The 19,251-nt window shown below is 40.1% G+C and overlaps 1 protein-coding gene across 6 annotated transcripts in view; it reads right to left on the reverse strand.

The window, feature by feature from the left end:
* Nucleotides 1-1,532: 1,532 nt before the first annotated feature.
* Nucleotides 1,533-19,251, reverse strand: part of CBFA2T2 (CBFA2/RUNX1 partner transcriptional co-repressor 2) — a 115,447-nt gene continuing 97,728 nt past the window's right edge. For 4 of the 6 annotated variants that reach the window (XM_020782377.3, XM_020782381.3, XM_020782379.3 and 1 more), the window contains exons 4-11: nucleotides 18,283-18,372; nucleotides 15,928-16,109; nucleotides 14,746-14,996; nucleotides 14,187-14,272; nucleotides 11,640-11,835; nucleotides 10,114-10,188; nucleotides 6,740-6,930; nucleotides 1,533-5,353 (exon numbers count right to left, since the gene is read on the reverse strand). In XM_020782377.3, the coding sequence (XP_020638036.1) occupies nucleotides 5,060-5,353; nucleotides 6,740-6,930; nucleotides 10,114-10,188; nucleotides 11,640-11,835; nucleotides 14,187-14,272; nucleotides 14,746-14,996; nucleotides 15,928-16,109; nucleotides 18,283-18,372 (1,365 nt within the window). In that variant the 3' untranslated portion in view covers nucleotides 1,533-5,059. The remainder of the gene's footprint in view (nucleotides 5,354-6,739; nucleotides 6,931-10,113; nucleotides 10,189-11,639; nucleotides 11,836-14,186; nucleotides 14,273-14,745; nucleotides 14,997-15,927; nucleotides 16,110-18,282; nucleotides 18,373-19,251) is intronic. The other 2 variants (XM_020782378.3, XM_078393247.1) reach the window with 1 other exon arrangement.

Raw genomic sequence — 19,251 nt, forward strand, 5'->3', positions numbered from 1 at the left:
GGATTCCAATTTTCATGTACTGGCTCAGACTGTCTTATCTCCCTATTGGTCTTGCACCACTGATCCTGCAAGACACCTTTAAGTCAAAATGGGTTCAGTTAGTTGAACAAAAAATAGCCTCTTTGGGCCTCTCTAGGCTGACTCTGTTAACCATGGGAATGGAACAGGCAAAGAAAATCATTAAGCAGTGTACTGAGGACATTGAGAGACAAAATGATCTAAGCAGTGCCCCAGCAGTGTCCCTATCTTAGGGAGGATAGCTTATACAAGGTCATAGCAGCACCTTATTTTGCCCAGTTGGAGCAACCCAGGTATAGAAGGGTGTTTACTCTGGCCCGGCTGAACGTACTACCTTCAGCAGTGCAGGAGGGACGGTATAAAAAGAACCCTTGGGCAGAGCGCCTTTGCCCATGTGGAATGGAGCAGATAAAAACAACTGAACATGTCTTGTGGTGTACATATTATAAGGGCGTACGTGAAGAACTTGTTTCCCCTTTGACGGGCCGATTTCCTGGCTGTACAGAGCAACAAAGTATGCATGTGCTGTTGTCTGATTCCAATCCTATGTTCATACAGTGTTGCCAAATTCTTTACTGCTGCTATTGGCATTAGAAAAAGCATCCTAAAAGTGGATGGGCCTCCGTAGTCAGAGCATAGTTTGCTAGACATTTTAGCATTGCTCCAGGGGAAGATGTATTGACACTGTTGTTGCTTACCTCAGAACTATTGCTTTGCATTCAATCCCAATATTTTTGTATATTTATATATTTTAGATGTTTTGTTGGTAGCTGGTCTTTTGACCATAATAAAGTTTTATTTATCTTTTACTCCTTAAATATTTAACTTACCAGCACAACCAAAAATAAAAGTAAGTTAAAGCAAATGGGCTTTATTTTGAATCTTTTCAGTCTTCCTGCGGAATGACAGCACAAACAAATTTGTTTTCATCTTTCTGGCCTTCAACTGTATAGTTGACTGTCAGGCGATGGATTTTTTTGAATGCATTAATGATTAACCCATGTGTCACAATGACTCAAGCTGTGCCATGAGCATATTGTTTATTTTTCATGGAATTCTAGTCACCAATGGATACTACTTTCCCCATAAAGGCCATCATCATTTAAAAGGAATTATACTGCATATAACCAAGTTAAGGCAGAGGAAAAATTGAATCATTTGAAATGTGGAGCTAGAGGAGAGCTTCGCATATACCCTGCACTGAAAGAAAGATAAACAAATGGCTCCCAGATCAAGTCAAGTCTGAACTACCTCTGGAGGCAAAAATGTTGACACTGAAGCTGTCCTACTTTGGGCATATCATGAGAAGACAGGATTCTCTCAAAAATCAGTGATGCTGAGAAAGATTGAGGAAGAACAAATGAAAGAGGGATTGACTCCTTAAAGGAAGTCACAGGCTTGAGTCTGCAAGAACTGAGCAAGGCTGTTGAGGACAGGCCATTTTGGAGGTCACTCATTCCTGGTGCACAAAAAATCAGGGACAACTTGACAGCAATCAACAAAGAAGACAGGGGTTCTAACGTGAATATAGTCTTTTTATTGACTACTGTGAATAGAACAAACTAAATACATCTGTAACAGTTTGGGTTCCTTTATACAGTACATTAAATAAGTTATGCACATGAAATCAGTAACAAAAATTCCTAGTAGAGAATCAAATGACAAAAAAATATATATAGAAAACAGAATCCACAGAATCGTCCCATAGCAGAATTTCACATCTTGCACTTTCATTTCCAAAGATCATTTTAAAATCATGACAGCTTGTATTTAACCTATTTACATAAATGTATTATCTCAATTCAAAGCAAGCTATTGTAGTTGCATGTTAAGTTATGGAAGACTGTCTATTTACATACAATTTCAGAATATCAATTCTCTCTCTCTCTTTTATACACACACACACACACACACACACACTTTGGAACTGATCTTGTAGCATTCAGTTCTCTTCAAAGAATTACGTGGCAAATGGGATTTGTAAGCCAATTAAGTAAGCACCACAACTATAATAATTTGCAGCGAAATTCTAGGAATACAAAATACCTCCTGGCAGCATTAGAAAACTGATGTCAATAGCTCTTTAAAAAAAGGGGGGGGGCGAAGGTGAAGGCCTGAACTAACTAGCAGTCCCAACCAGAATAAGCCAATTGAATTACTGTTCTTCACATAAGTACTGACTCATCATTCAACAACTAATTCGGTTTCTACTCTTACTTCAGTCAGCAGGGACTAAAATTTGTGCCAGACTTCTGCACTAGAACAGTAAAAAAAGTAGGAAAAGCAAAAGATTAGATAGTGTGTATTTGTTATTCCAACATGCTTTAGACATTTTTAATTAAAATAATTCTTCATCAGAAAAATTTTGAATGAATGAATGAAGTTATCAGATTTGACTGCCCTTTCTCTTGTACAGAGTGAGGGCTATTGAACTGAACAATTTCATTGCACAGGACTTTCCTGGTTAAGGACCACTATAATTAAAGGGATCCTGAACTCATTAGAATAAAAAATGTTTTTGTCTACCCACTGTTGTTTTACTTCTGATGGGCTACTTGAGGGTCTCATTCTGTTGACTCCAACAGAACAAATCAGGAATGTTTTGATCACTTTTGATCATTTTGGCATCTTCAGATCTTTCATCCTCAGTATCAATTTAAGATTTCTGTCTTTGCCAATACTTCACTTAGGGATTGCTTTCACATTTTGATTTATCTAAACAGGTAAATATTTGGGTACATTAACAGATGGAGACAAGTAACATATGAATTAGGGGGGGAAAGTCAAAGTATGCACTGGGGAAAAAGTTATTTTTTAACTACATCTGTGATCTAAACTAACCCACTGTATGAGTTAGTCCTCATCCCCTGAAAGGGTTCTATGGGCTATAAAATAGCCTTTATTACCATAATGAATTCACAGGCCCTATAACTCCCTCTTCTAGATAATGTGATTATAATGCCATAGACCATATTTTGACATTACAAGAGCATGCCTTATGTTTATGAGCACTTTAAGTTGCACTGCCATTTTTTCTCTTTACTTCAGATTTAACAACACATGATTTTCAGTTATATTCAAACCAACATGTGGCTACCTTTATTTATTCACTTGTTGTTGTTTAGTCGTTAAGTCGTGTCCAACTCTTCGTGACCCCACAGATCAGAGCACGCCAGGCCCTCCTGTCTTCCACTGCCTCCCAGAGTTGGGTCAAATTCATGTTGGTAGCTTCGATGGCACTGTCCAATCATCACATCCTCTGTTGTCCCCTTCACCTCTTGCCCTCACATTTTCCCAACATCAGGGTCTTTTCAAGAGAGTCTTCTCTTCTCATGAGATGGACAAAGTACTGAAGCCTCAGCTTCAGGATCTGTCCTTCCAGTGAGCACTCAGGTTGATTTATTCACTTAATGGACATTAATTTCATGTGGAACCATATCATTCGTAAGAAATCTGACACACTTAAGAAGGGACAGTGGATTTAGTTTTTCAGCAAGTGCCCTCTAAAACAAATTGGGAATGCATGGTCCCCTAGATGTTGTCAGACTGTAGCTTTCCTCAGCCTTATGTAGTTTAGTCAATGATAAGAGATTATAGGAGTTGTAGTCCAACAACATTGGGACAGCCACATGGTCCCCAGGCATATTCTAGAGCAGTCATTCTCAATGGGAGCCGTATGGCCTCTGGGGGTAGGGCTGGCACATTTGAAGGGGGGGGGGCACAGACTGGGAACAATTCTTCACACACCACCTTATAGGGTTTGTTATGCGAGTTATACAATCCTGATTTGGCCTATATTTCTTTCATATTGAGTTTATGGCTGTGGTCGAAAAAAGCTTGAGAAAGGCTGCTCTAGATGTTATCAGGCTGTAGCTTACATCAGCCTTATCCAGGCTAGCCAATGATAAGGGATCATGGGAATTGTAGTTCAATGACATCTGAAGAGCCACATGTTCCCCAGTAATATTCTAGAGACACACTTTAAAAAGCAGTAAGTGAAACAAAAGTCAGGTTGCTGAGGATGCAATGGGTGAATCTCTGAAAATAATCAAATCCATTAGTAAGGTACTATATTGCCTTGTTTTCAGCTTAGATACATACACTGCTTAGAGAAGAAAGATAATTCTATTGATCTTTGATATCTGTGACATTTATTAACAACTCCTATGCAGAGAGAGCACAAGAGTGTGACACAGTTAGGATAACATGATAAACCAATTTAGTGTGGAGAAAGCAGCAACCTGCTTTGCAGAAATCTTTGGATGAAACACTTCTATCTGTTGAAACCCATAAAAGAATGTATAAAAAACCTGCTCTATACAGTAACTCAAAAGGATTAAAATGGGTCAACTGAGACAGTTTGTGAGACATATGAACAGTTTTAGATCACCTTTTTAGCAAACAAATAGTGCCCTTCTGGCTCCTTCTCCTCTCATATGTTGAGATTGTGGGAACATTTATTGAAAAGGGGGGATGGGAATCAATAAATAGGAAAAGGGGAGATTTGGTAGAAGTGAGAAGAGGAACAGGTAGAGATAATGACCAAGCCTCTCCTAATTTCCATTTAACTACATGTAGTTTCATCTGAAAAAAACAGTTTCTAACAATGGCTCACCGGCAATATCCTTCAGTGTATCAAAATGTAGTGCCATTAGGGAGTGGGTGGGTGGGATCAGTAGTCCAGATTGTACAGGACAAGAATTTGAACATCAAACTGAGAGAAGAGGCTGTCCAGTAAGCTCTGCCTTGTGGTAAAAATGGAAAACAACCTTCCCGTTAGAAGCTTACTGCATCAACAAAGTCAATAAAATTCAGATAAACAAAATAACAGACCAGAGTCTCCAGATTTCAGGAAAGCAGGGAAGTAAGTCAAAGATCCAATATGGAAGGACTAGAAACAACATCCTACTGAAATGGGAAATGCCCTAGCATGTTTGCCTGGGGACCAATGTGTGGGAGGAAAAACTTTTGACAATGCTTTGAGGTGTCTGTTTTTCAAATGTAGAAAACTACTACAATGGGCTGAGTGCCATCTTCCTTTTTAGAGCCCATTTGCATCTACTGCTGTCACAGAGGCTGGGGTGGAGGACCGAGAGGTGGTGGCTGATGTTTTCTCTAGAGCTGGACTGGCTATTCCATCCACAGCTTTGAGAGTGGCTGCTGCAGACCGAGGCCCTGCTGGTAGGGGCACTGGCTTGACCTGGCTGTGTAAGCTCTGCCCGCAGATTCGGTGGTGCCTTTCCCAATCTTTGTGCTGACAAAAAGAGCCACAGTAGCGGGCAATGTTGCACCCACTGCAGGTCTCACTCGCTTTACGACCACAATTCCAGCAGCTCTGGAAAAATCAACAAAAGAACAACTTTTTAAAATACATTCCCAAATCAACATTTTTTTCTTCATCCTCGATTATTGTTTCAAGGATGACGAAGATCTTCAGGGAAATGCAACAAAAACTACTGTTTCAACTTGCTGCAATTGGTGGTAAGAGGGGAAAAAAAGCATTTATACTTATGAATTTATCTAAATATTGTATGCTATGCAGTAAAATGGAGTGGCTTACTAACACAAGTCAAACTGTCTATGGTTCATCAAACAAGTAAGTGCTATTTTGAAAAGCAATTCACAGAATTTTCACCATCTTGTGCCATAAAACAGAGGTCCCCAACCTTTTTTGAACCGCGGACTGGTTGGGGGGGTGGAGTCCATGCACGAGAGGCAGGGTGCACATGTGCAGATGGGTGGGGTGCGCTCATGGCTGGGTGAGGTGCATGCTCATGCATGCGCGGGTGGGCAGGCCGCGCTAATGCGCATGCACGGGTGGGGTGTGCTCGTGGGCGTGCATGTGCAGGTGGATGGGGTACTCGTGTGTGCAGGTGGGCAGGCCATGCGTGCAGGTGGGCAGGTGGAGACCTGCCACAGACCGTCACCAGGCCATGGACCAGGGGTTGGGGACCCCTGCCATAAAAGATAATCGGCTTTCAACCAGTCAACTGCATAGTATACTCAAATGGGCTAATTTGGAAGAGGCAAACAAAGTTTACCTGAAAGTCTATCCAGCATGTGAAAAGCTTCTCAAGGTATGGGTTTTAAATTGGCTATTAAGGGGAAACACTCAGTGTATTGGGAAATTTGGAATGGCTGTAATAGAAGAAGGCCATATTTGAGTATTCAAACAGTAACTGTTCAGAGATGTAGGGCTGAAAGAATGGCATATCAACATTATAGAAAGCTAGGATGAGGGAGTACTGCTGTGAAAAAGGATCATAGACACGTGGTTCATTTGTCTGTATTTCACCCACTATAGTTTTGCGAATCCAGTATAAGGTACCTAGCAGAGTTGGGAAAAATGTCACTGTTGACACTGCTCTTCTCTGCAGCTGCTCCCACACAATCAGCAAAGTGTCCAAGAACAGCACTTCTCAAAACCATTTTACATGTCACAGCAGAGCTCCATATGCTGGTAGACTGCAACTCCCATTATCCTTCATCATTGGCTATGTCAGATAAGGCTGATGGGAGCTGCAGTTTAACAGCATGTTCCTCTCTAAAAAGCAAGACTAAGCTGCTTGCTGGAGAGAAGCCTCCAAAAATCAGTGTTTGAATAAAGATAAAAATTAATAGAATCAGAGCAGAATAAACAGAAATGATGAACCAAGAAAAAAACCATGAAAGTAAATGTTATCTTGCCTCTTCCCTCGTGCTCTCAAAACTGCCACCTCACCTCAGTAGACTCCTCCTGCTCATTAATCACCAAGAAAGCATCTTCAGTTGCCTGGCGCTTTGCATCTGCAATGGTCTGTTCCATGCGGGCTCTCTCAGATGCAATCATTTCAAAGGCCTTCTGCTCAGCTTCTGCAACAGCTTTTTGGACTTCAGACATGGCCTGACGCTTCACTTCATTCACAGCTTCTTCTGAAAGAAAACAAAAACCTCATTGACTGGTCTCTCAGATGAAAGCTAAGGACGGTTCACAACAGAAATCAACCTGTAGCCACTGGAGTAAATTCTGGATGTACATCAGCTTTCCTCCTGAAATGATGGTCAACCTTTACAGATGGTTTGCTAGGTTTGAGCTATTATGTATTTTGCTACATTGTTTAAGAGGAAATTAATTTATGTGCTATCATTGCCAATGTATAGTGACCCTCTCAAGGATTTTAAGTAAAGAGCACTTGAGAGTGATTTACCATATAGCTTGTCCAAGATGGCACAACCGGCAGACCATGTAACCCCATCAACCACACGCACTTTGGGTGGTCTTGGTTGGCCCCTCCCCCAGGAGGCACAGTGGAATTCAAACTCCCAGTCCCTACCTCCACAAAAACATCGGTCTAACCCACTGAGCTTTACTGCCTTACTTATTTAAGAGTACCTGGACATTATTTTGCACACATGCATTTAATGGTTCCTAAAAGGAGCTCAACCTTTGGAACTGGATACAGTATAGATCAAAGTATACACTAGCTATTCTATCAACCAACTTGATAGGGCTAATGGAAATCCATGAATACTATTTTAGAAACTGGTTGAGAAGAGCTGGAGGGGGGAAGACAGAAGGATTAGCGGGAAAGGGTCCAAGCACAAATGTCCTTCAAGGAATGTTTGAAATATCTCTGATAAAGAAGTATTTTCATTTCTGGAATGAATGAAATCCTTTTACTCATTCAAAATGCCAAGAACTGTGTGCTATATTTGCATGAAACAATTAAAGAATTTGTATGTCCAGAATTAGAGAATGATAATTCCTGTACATATAATGAAAATATACAGCATACAATGGACATAAATGACACTGCAATCCAAGATACATTTCTGTACCTAGCAAATGTTATCATCTCCCTAACAGGCAAATACAGCAGGGTTTTAACTGCTTTTTATCTTATTTCTATTCCGGACTACTGGAAACAGTTAAAGTAGAATGAAGACATTTTATTTTGTTTTCAACAAAAGTTGTAGTTTCTTTTGCTACTGTTTTTTAGCCTGCATTCCAACGTTATGCCACAAGCTTAGGCTGGTAAATATGTGCTACATGTGCACTGAGATGGGAATCTACTGAGATGAAGAAAGGGTCAAAAGAAATAAAACTTCACCTTCACATTGAAGTTGCAAATCAACTCAAAGTGAGAACAACTAATGTATCCAAAAATACTCAGAACATTTTATGCACAAGCAGAATTTCATCCTGAGCTTTCAGCATCAAAATCTCACACTCACAGAATTCCAGTCTAGCCATCCCAACACAGTGCCATCAAGATAGCTGAGAATACATCACACATTATCACCAGTCACTGGCCATGATACATGGGATTTACAGGAGCTACATCATCAAGTATGTGGAGGATACTAAAGGAGAGCTATTCTGCTAAGTGGGCTACACTAGAGTTTAAAATCAATTTTGCCATTACTTGCAAAAACCAGCTCACCTGACACAGCTGAAGTAGTTACCGAAATGTTACCCACCTAACTACCTGGTTGATGCTGTTTATCCCCCTTTTGTTTGTCTTGCTGCTTGTCCTTTGGGGCACATTTTATCTCCTTCCTATTTACAAGAATCACTGACATCAGGACATAAAGATAACTTTGCTGACTCTTTAACAAAGTGGCATGACCCACAACAACGCACCAAATTAAATTTCTGTGTATTCAAAGGAAATTTTCCTGTGTTCAAATGTTTTCTTTAAGGCTAAAAAATATATCTAAGCACTATGTTATACATTTTTAGGTATCCCTTCTGAAAGAACATACAGTGGTGCCCCGCTTGATGACCACAATCCGTTCCGTTAAAATCGCTGTTAAGCAGTATCGTTGTCAAGCAAAAGTAAAAAACCCATTGAAATGCATTGAAAACCGGTCAATGCGTTCCAATGGGCGAAATACCTCATCGTAAAGCGAAGATCCTCCATAGGGGAAGCCATTTTCAATCGCTGTCTTCCGGAAATAGGTCCGGAAAACAGCAGGAGGCCATTTTGAAAACCCGACAATCAGCTGTTTTTGATCATGGTGAAGAGAAAACTCAGTTCCCGAAGCAGGGACCGATTCAACGTAAAGCGAAAAATCCTAATTGAATCGTCATTTTGCGACTGCTAAAAACTAATCGTAAAGCAATTTTGTCGTCTAATGGGGTTATCGTGAAGCGGGGCACCACTGTAAATAAGAAAAAGGTTTGCCTGCTCTTAGAGACTGTATGTTTCATTTGAGCTTGTCAGTTTTAGAGCTAATTTATAATGGTAGCTTAAAGCATCACCAGCTATTTCTCCACAATAAAGGACTGCTTTTGAAACTGCTGAAAACATTTATCAGTACCCTGATATTTTGTTGCACTGGATTAACAAAAAATGCTTAGAATTTTTTTTGACATATGGTTAAAAAACAGAGTTCTGCAAACATTCTTTTCCATCTATTGTCACCTTTTACCCATTCCTCTGACGGGCCGGACACAATTTTCATCCTTTCCCTTGTCCTCCCACTATTCTGCTATGGGAAAATGGCAGCTGCTTCCACAGACAGAAACTAAATCAGAGACTCAGTGACTGTTGTCTTCATTACCAATTGCCCAAGCTATTCCCAGTCTGAACGTTAGGACCAACTCTACGATCAGACAGAGTTATCACCTAGGCCGGAAGGTAGCAGTAGAAATCTAAAGAGAAAATTATGAGCTAAGTGGACTGCCCTCAATCTCCTAGCCTATATTGCAATTTCCAAGGTTGGTAAAGGATGCTGTTCCATGATCAGTACTGAAGTAAGATCCCAGCAAGATTCAGTCCAGTTGATTTTGATACATGACCTGGGAGTGGACATCATCATGTGTGCCTCAGGCAGTAAAATGTCCTGGACTGATCCTGCTGAATATGCCAAGTGGCAACAGAATGCAGATCTCTGCTAACAGACTGGCTGGAGAAGACGCTGATGCTCTTTGACTGTCTGATTCAAATTCCCAAATATCAAGTGGTATTTGGACCAGCTACATCCCTCTATTTCAAGCTTGGTTAGCTCTAAACACTGCAATTTTTAAGGCAATGAGACAGCAAAACAGTCATGTGCCTTTTTCTAGACAACATGTGGTTTCCGACCTCTGAGGAAGGCCTCTTCACTTACCAGCCTTTTTCCATATCTCTTCAGCGACATAGCCAGCTGCCCCTCCTGACCTGCTACTGAACTCCCGCTGAGATTCTGTAGAAGGAAAAATTGTAACAAAAATATTTGAAATATTCTCTCTCCCAAGCTCTATTACAAAGCATCTGTTCAGCAAGAGGTAATACAGGAAGAACATGAAAGGATTAATTGCTAAAATCAAGCCAAGAGATTTCTGTAGTTAAAAATATTCACCTCATGGCAAAATGAAAAATAGCCACTATTAATTTAGTGTTCTGCATAATTCATCATACAGCACAACCCCTTTTCATCTTCTGATTCTCCGTAATCACAGACTGCAGGCTTATAAGCGTATTTTGTCAAGCATATACTTTGTCCTGCTTTACTGGATATTAATCCTTGTCAATAACACTTCACATTTTACATGCTGCCTTGTATTTCAGATATTAAAGTCAACGGAAGTACCAGCTATATTTTAGGAAACTCTAAGGGTCAAACTAGACTACACATCTGGCTTATTTCTAGAAGCAGTGCTCCCTCAAGTGGTGAACTGGATCTTGCATTTAGCCACACTTTGTTTTATGACTGGTCACTGCAAAGGAAACATGGACTCAATTTGCTAATTGCATTCTGAAACATCTATCTATGAAGAAATCTCATGGAAGGAGAACACACTAATCACATGGATCACATATTTCCTCAACATCTAGTTTGGCATTCAGTCACAAGAGACTGAGCAAGAAGAAAGGTGAACAATGTTGCTGTGTCCTCACTGTTTTAGCATGTGCTACTCAGATGATGCGAATGTATACCTTCAGGCTAAAAGCAATGCATTTCTTCCAACTATTGTAAATTGACCCTAGCCACTAATTTGGAGAAACCAGAGGATAAAGCACTCTCTCAGCTCCAAAAACTGAATCTATATCTTTATCTCTCTTTCTCATACTTGGACCACTTACATTGCTCCTCTACCTCTACAGATGACAAATTCTAAAAGGAACTAAAGACACTTAGATTCTATGTAAACCACACTGTTATCAGTGGTGGAGTGTTTTTCTAAATTAAACTAAATTTTGGCTTCAGCACCTTGTGAAGTTTACCATTTTTCAGGTTTCTGGGGTGGTGGAACTGGGCTTCCCTCTTTCCTCAATGCTCTCCTCTACCATGATTCAGTATCCTAATCTATAGTTAGAACTTTTGCCTGTACATGAGTAACTTTCCTCCTACTAACCAAGTCTTGACAGCATACAGTATAACAGAAGTTAACACCATCAGACACCTACACCAAAGCCCCCCCCCAGCTTCAGATTTTCCAAATAAATATATATCCACCTAAGATTCCTTGGTAGGGAAGTAGAGGGTAGTTGGGCGACTAAGATTTGCTGTGTCCACTCCTACAAAGGATGTACAAAAGCCACACTCAGGTCCAAACCTTCAGTGGTAGCAAGACAAAGCCCCTTCCTAAAATGGTGGTTAAATGCCAATCTGTGTCTAACATAGTGCAACAGATCCCAAGATTCAGAGCGTACCACTGCTAACAGAGTCCGAACTCCCTGGGCTATGTTGTCTTGCAATTAAATCATTCCCTCCTTTCCGGGGCTCTGTGGGTTCACTGCATCGCCTCTTCCAGTAATTGAGCTCTTCCCTATCGGCTTCTTGACAACGGCGGAGAACAGCCATGGAACGTCTGGTCTTTTCTACCATTTCCATAATGCAATTCAGTGCCTTCAAAAAGGAAAAAGAAAAACATTGTTAGAAACTGTATTTCCTCTTTTTTTCAACTTTAAAATAATAAATTCAGATGCAAACTGCATTGTTATTAAAATAACAGAGCCAGCACAGCTTTGGCCTGATAGTGCTATTTCAAATACCAAAACAGCTTGTTTGAACAATATCTTGAAAAACAAAATAAATCCTCTGACCCTACAACAAAAAAACACAGCAGATCATGGAAAAGACTTAGTGAATATCATGAAAACACACTCTTTTGCTAAAAATAAGACTTTCTTTTTGTTTTTAAATGAGAACTCTGAAGCACGCAATCCAACACCTGAAGTGGTAAACAACAGCTGTATCACATGTCGCTGTTGATCACAGAGTTTGGATCTTAAGTGTGTTCTCCTTCATAATCTGTGTATTTGCAACAAAATTGTTTTACATAAGTTTATGCACTTCTACAAAATTCCTTACGTCAATTTTCTACATTGAGCCTACTGCATGCATTAGATTGTGAAATATTTAATGGAACATTTTCTTGTAATCATTTTCTGATTAGGATCCTGCCACTTTAGGATGCAAGTAAATTATAACAAAAATCAAGATGCCAAGATTAAATGAACATCTGTTTTTCAAATGTAAGTAATATACAAGGCTCTATTCATTATTGGCCTATTCACAATGGAATTTCTGTATATAACATTAATTCTAGGTATTCTTTCTAGAGTGATGTATAGAGGACAATGGCAAAATATGGAGGAAAATGCCTTTCACAAATTGAACACTGTCTTCTATAAACAAGTATTAACAGGCAAACTTAAATATCAAGACATTCAATAAAATAAAATACAGCTTGATGGTACTGCTTTGGCCTACATCAGAAGTTTCATGTTTCCCCTCCCCAGAATAGATTTAAAGATATGCCTTTGTAACATATAAAATTCTGTTGCAACTATAGGAGACACAGTGAATCTATGAAATGTATAAAAACAGATTTACTGAATTCCTATTGATTCAATGGGTTTACTTTAATTGGGACTAACTCCTGGATTTAGGCCTGAATAGTCTTAAGCGCTATATGAAATGTGGGGATTCCTAAATTACAAGTTTGATCCTGAGAACTACAACAGCAGCAAGAAAGCTGCTCCTTTGTACACCTACAAGCAAATAAAGGTCTTCGGGATCACATGCAGATAATGGCCCTACTTTATGCCTGTTTTGGCACACAGACTGGTATGTGCTGCACAGGTTATAGGCACACATTTTTACCCACCACAAAACTTCAGTAGCAAGCCATTATGAAAGCAGATTACTCTGAAAAATCCAGCTCATTTCTTCCCTTGAGTCACATTTCCCTTGGAACTCATACCAAATGCTAGTGAAATGAGAATGGGGAACAAACAAACAAAAACCTGAATAAGTATGTCTGCCAGCAGCCACCCAAGCCCTGAAGCTCCTGCTTAATTCTTTGAAAGAGTTTTCCTCCATGTAAAATCCTGAACTGGGGAAAACAAGCAGTCTGCAAACTGCAGAGAATCACTTGCAAGATTTCCTTACACAGAGGTAGACAACTGGTCCATTTGCTCCATATGGTTTACTAATCAGCAGCATCTTTCCAGAGTCTCTGGAGGATTTTTCTCCTGCCCTGCAACTGGAGATGTTAGGAAATGAAACTGGGATTTTGCACACATAAAAGATGTGTCCTGTCATTACATTATAGCCTCTTTAGAATAGACACATAATCCTATGTAAGTTTATTTTGGTTGTGTGCATAACATGTTACCACCTCATCAGAACTCGGTGGCAGAGAATCTCAGAGTCCTGCTGGATCACACCAAAGGCCTATCTAGTCCAGCATTTTGTTTACATAGTGGCAAACTAGTAGCTAACCCACAAGCAATATGTGATTGCAACAGCACTCGCCTACTTGTGCTCTCTAGCAACCAACACAGAGGGGACCATCACCTGTGTTACAGGTGGAGTTGAGGGGAGTAGGATGGTTTTTGATTAGCAGACCCAAATCTTCTTTTCAAATTATTCAAGTCAGTCATTATCTTTTCTGACAGTGAATTCGAGTTTAACTATGAGCTGTTGAAGAAGTACTTCCCTCAACTCTATATACAAAAGGTTCCAAATTTAACCTTTGGCATCTCCAGTTTAAACAATGAAATAGCAGGTGATATGCTACTAGATTTGTGCTAACTATCAGAATGGGCAAGACTGGGGTAGATGAACAAATAGCCTGAATTGATAGGTGTCTGTTTCTCAATACTGATTGGATAGAATTCATCAAGCAGTCTATGCTAAGAGGAGCAGAATGGCCTCTTTTCAGCACTGCCCTCCTGATTTCACTTTCTTACATGATCCAGATGCTTCCACTCATCAGCCCATTCTCGATCTGTTAAGCGATGGTCCACAAGCTCATCTTGATAGCCTCCGTTTAACCCTATTTGGAGTGGCAAGAAAAATGTAATTAGGAAAGTATCTTGAAGCCTGATGCAATAGAGAAAGACTGAATGGAGCTGGGAGAACAATTAGTGTTCCAAACAAGAATGGGGAAACTTTAATGCTCCAATATGATTAGATTCCATATCCTATCAGCCCTGGCCAGCTTAGCCAATTGATGCAATAGGAACTGTACTCCAACAATGTTTGGAGAGTCACATGTACTCCACCCCTGCTCTAAATATATCCTGGATTTAAAAAAAAAAAATATCCAGAGGACTGTAAAATCAATAAGGAGGTTCTGTGTGTTTGTGTCTGGGTTTGATTTAGTCACACAGGAATGAGATCCTCTGCTTTGAGTAGAGTGCTCCATCCTCAGATTCTATGCCTCCATTTGAGTTTGTAGCATTCATGACTAAGGAAACAGATTTGAAAATATACAACTAGTTGTCTGACACAAAGTGTGTTCCTTACCTATACCATGTCGATCTCGCAGTTCTCTGTGCTCCAACATCTTGCTTGGATCTCTGTACAAATGGGAAGTTGCAATTTCTTCCAGAGTATAATGCTGGAGTGGAGGCGGAGTGGGATGAAACTGCCCAGCTGGATTTATGATGGGCAGCATCAGAGCCGGACTGTGTCGAGGTGCTGGGCTAATGGTGCACACCCTCTTGGCAGGAGGTTCGGAAGGGAGCGGCTCTCTCTCAAAGCTGTTTTCTTCCCTCCTGCAAACAAATCAGCAAAGGAAGGCATCCATTAGTGTTAAGAAAACCATTTGCTCACAGAAAAGCAAGTAATTTAGCCTTTCCGTTCAGAGAAGCACAGATTGTTTGTGTGTTTTCTTTAAGGAATGAAATCACTAATTAGCAGGATAACAGAGCCATATAAATGAACTTGCTGAAAAAGCCATTAAGTAAAAAGTTTTAGAGATGGCACATAAGGAGAGCTCTTCTGGGTCAGATGAAACACCCATGTAAAACACAAGAGAATGACAAATTTTAACAAGTGTGCTGCTGAAGGGCTGAAAGTCTCCTAATATGCTGCAGGCCTGATTAAAAAGCACCCCTCCTCACTCCTGCTATGAAGTTCAGAAACAAAAACACGCATGTTGTGTGTCATGTCTCAATGTTTCAAACTAATCAGATGCCTCTGAGAAACCAACAAGCAAAACAAGAGGGAAATAGCCCTCTCCCACCGGTGTCCCTTCCCCATCAACCAATTATTCCCAATAGCTATCAATTTCATGCAGACCTAATGCATTTGTCCACCTTGTTTTCTTCCTTAATCTCCCTCTGTTGTCTCTATACCGTCTGCAGAAAAGAACTGAATGCAAGACATTTGGTTAGCCTTGTGTCAGGTAAATGCAGGAGAAAAGTCCTCCCCAAGCTTGTTGCAAAATCCAAAATATCTAAAAATCCTATGTTTATGGCAGGACATTCAGCTACATTCCAGTGGAAGTTTTAATTCAGCCTTCCTTAACTGCTACTCCATGTGTGTGGGGCTACAGCCCCCATTATTCCCACCACTGTGCATGCAAATTGCAACCAAAGACCCATCAAATTTGGAAGGGCAGGTGGTTTGGAAAGTCTGTCATAAAATGAGCAAACAGTACCCTTTTTTAAACAGATCTTGTGTTTTGTAAATACTCCTTGATACCTGTCTGGACTATGCCTCTTTCCATTTCCATTCACTTCCATCAGCAGTTCTGAAGAGTCAGCTGGTGAAGCAGTGTTTGTATTCAGGAGGATATGCTCATGCTGGGCCAGGTACTGAGAAGGGGTTTGTTTGGCTGCTCGAGCACAGTGCAGCAGCTCCCTCTGTAGAAGTGGAAGGTTGGCCTGCAAAAGAATAGTATGATTGCTATTTGGTTTCCAAAATTGTGGAGCCCCTAATGGTGCTGTTCATCTAATGGCCTATAGTAGCAGTACAGTAGCTAAAACAAAGGTTCTCTGATGACACCCTCCTTTCCTTAAAAGTCAGTCATGTGGGCCTCCTCAAGAGCAAATGAAGAAAAATTAGGTGACATCATTAACACTGCACTTATCACAGGCTGGAACATAATGAGAAATATATTTTGTCCCAGGTTTGTCTTGAGGACAATGAGGGGAACCTCACTACAGCTGAACCAGTAAATTAACAGATGGTTGTCCCTTTGGAGGAAGAATACAAAGGACAGAAAGCTTGATAGTGTCTACTTTACTGATCCTGTCAAGAGTCCCTTCTTTCTGCTTCCCTATGCATATGAACTATGCACAAAAAAGAACTAATATCTTGCAATGGTCCTACATAAGGGAGTACTTGGATTAATGGAGAGAAAAGGTAGAAGCAGGCCCACATGGGTCATTGGTTTGATGTAATGTCTCTTAAGATAGCACTCCAGGGAAAGTGATCTGTGCAGTGGGGAAGAATAATTTCTATTTGCCGTTCCACTTTATCAAATAAAACAAAATAAGGAAGTTACTTCTGTTACATGACCTGAGACATTACAGGCAAAGAATGGGTACACAGTCTGCTTACTCGGCTGACCACAGTCTACTAAGGAGAGCATAAGGAGAGAAAAATGTCTTAGCAGTCTATTGATCATATATGGCAAGGCTTCCCTCACATATCCAGAACTTTCATGAAATTATTCCCAAGCCAAGGTCAGCCAATGCAGTTTTTAAAAAGAAACGGACTCTTCTGGGTTTCAGAGCTCAAGGTCTTCCTTGTTGCTGCTGTTACTGTAAATGATAATCTCAACTGCTTCAAAGTCCCAAGGTTTTAAAAACCAAGTTATACAGTGGTGCCTCACTTAACAGGCGCTCTGTTTAGCGATGAAATCGCTTAGCGACAACTTTTTCGGAGCGTTTTTGCACTTTGTTTAGCGATGGTCCCTATGGGCGATTTTCGCTTAGCGATGGTTGGGACCATGCTTCGCATAGCGATTAAATTTTGGGTCACCTGTTTCACTTAACGATGGTTTAAACAGCCTCATGTTTGCTGTTTTTTAAATGTTTTTCTGTTATTTATAAAGTTAAAGTTTACTGTTTAAAATGTTTGAAATCATAAAGTGCACTTAATAAACCCTTTGTTAACCAAATTTGACTTTGTTCTGACTCTTTTTTAATTTGTTGTTGTATTTTTCCCCCATTGAGATGCATTGAATAGGTTTCAATGCATTTCAATTGGGGAACCGCGTTTAGCTTAGCGATGTTTCCTATGGCGATTTTCGCTTAAGGGCGGAAATTTGTTCCTATTGGAATGGATTATTTGGTTTTCAATGCATTTCAATGGGAAACCGTGTTTCGCTTAGCGATGAAATCGCTTAGCAGCGATTTTTTTGGAACGAATTAACATCGCTAAGCGAGGCGCCACTGTACTGCCTTCTTTTTATGAGGTTAGCAGGAATTAATCATGGAGAATGTTTCACTTCTTTTGTAGTACACTGCGTCATTCTAGTTTCAGTCTGCCATTACATTCTTTTATTAATCTTATTTCTATTTCTAAAGGTGCCTCTTTCATAAATCTCTTTGGTTTCTCCTGTTCTTAGTTTTCTGGTGCACTACATTTCTGTTTGTTAAAATGTGGCTATGAGGTACTAAAAGGTGAAGTTCAAATACTCCTGTACTTGCAGCATGACTAACCCAAGAAATTCAGCTGTCTGAAGCAAAACAGCAAATGCTGCAACCCTTCCCCCTCAATTTGAAGTGCACAGCACCTCAAAGCAACAAAATTACATTTTAGCATCTGAGGTGCAAGTTTCACAAGAACCTCTGCCCTTTTCCTGTGAGTGAAAATATAAGATTAATAAAATAATAACTGCTTGTTGTTGCCCTTCCATAAAAATGAATGTGTCAGTAGGGTCAACTCTTGCAGTTCAGATGAAAACCGCTTCTATGAGTGTGACTAGATGTTCAGTATAATTTCACTGACATCCTTGGGCAGATCTATAGAGTGTGCCATAAAGAATATTGTTCTCATTGGCTCATATAAATAACACTACTGGTTGACACAAGACATTAAACCAATCACCTTCAAGAATGGGATCACAAATGGACGCAGAGGAAAATTGGTAGCCTCCTGAAGCTTGCAGTGAAACTCCTCTATTGTTACAGTAGAATTCTGTAAAAAGAGAGGGAATGAAAGTGATCTTTTCCCAGCTCAAATAAAATTTTATTAGCCCCATTCTTTCCCCAAACTCAGTCTGTTTCAAAAGTTGCCTTTCATTTATTATGGATGAACCAATAATTCTTAGTATCCAGGTCAGCACTGACTTCCACGTCACATACAGCAGAACACACAGATCACACTTCAGATTTCACACTCATTTGCACACCATTAACAGAATTTTCCAAGTGAAATAAACACAGACACGCAAAACTAAACAGAAGGCAAAATTGTAGTCAAGGGAGACCTTACACAGAACAAGTCTACTTCTGTATGATCAGCTTGCAGATATTTGACACTTGCTATCATACCTTCACTTCTAGAGGTAACCACATCATCTTTTTCTATCATTCATTAATTAATAATTTGTGTACCATTAAGTCAACGGTGACTTGCAACTGCCTTTCTCGGGGTTTTCTAGGTAGAGAGTTCTCAGAAGTGGTTTGCCATTCCCTTTTTATGGAGGGTCCCTGGAACTATGTAGCTTGCCCAAATCTACAAAGGTGGACTCTTCTGGAATGCACAGTGGACAACCCCTACACTTTGTATCCACTAACCCATATTAGTGGAACCAGTGACCTAACTCAGTGAGTTATCCAGCCAGCACCATCCTTTACAGGATCTTATGTTCCTAATATTCAGATCACTGACCATTCCTGTTACCTTCCAGTGGACATGCTCCAGTTTTGTATCTCCTTCCTATAGTTCTATCACTGATTTCTTGAACCTAAACAGAAGACAACGGAATTTTGTTTCTGTATTCTGCCGTTTTGGCTATCACCTCACACTCTGTAACTTCTGCATAAGTATCCCTGATGTATCCCTGATTCAAAT

Source organism: Pogona vitticeps, chromosome 4 (assembly GCF_051106095.1).
Source record: "Pogona vitticeps strain Pit_001003342236 chromosome 4, PviZW2.1, whole genome shotgun sequence".
Lineage (NCBI taxonomy): Eukaryota > Metazoa > Chordata > Lepidosauria > Squamata > Agamidae > Pogona > Pogona vitticeps.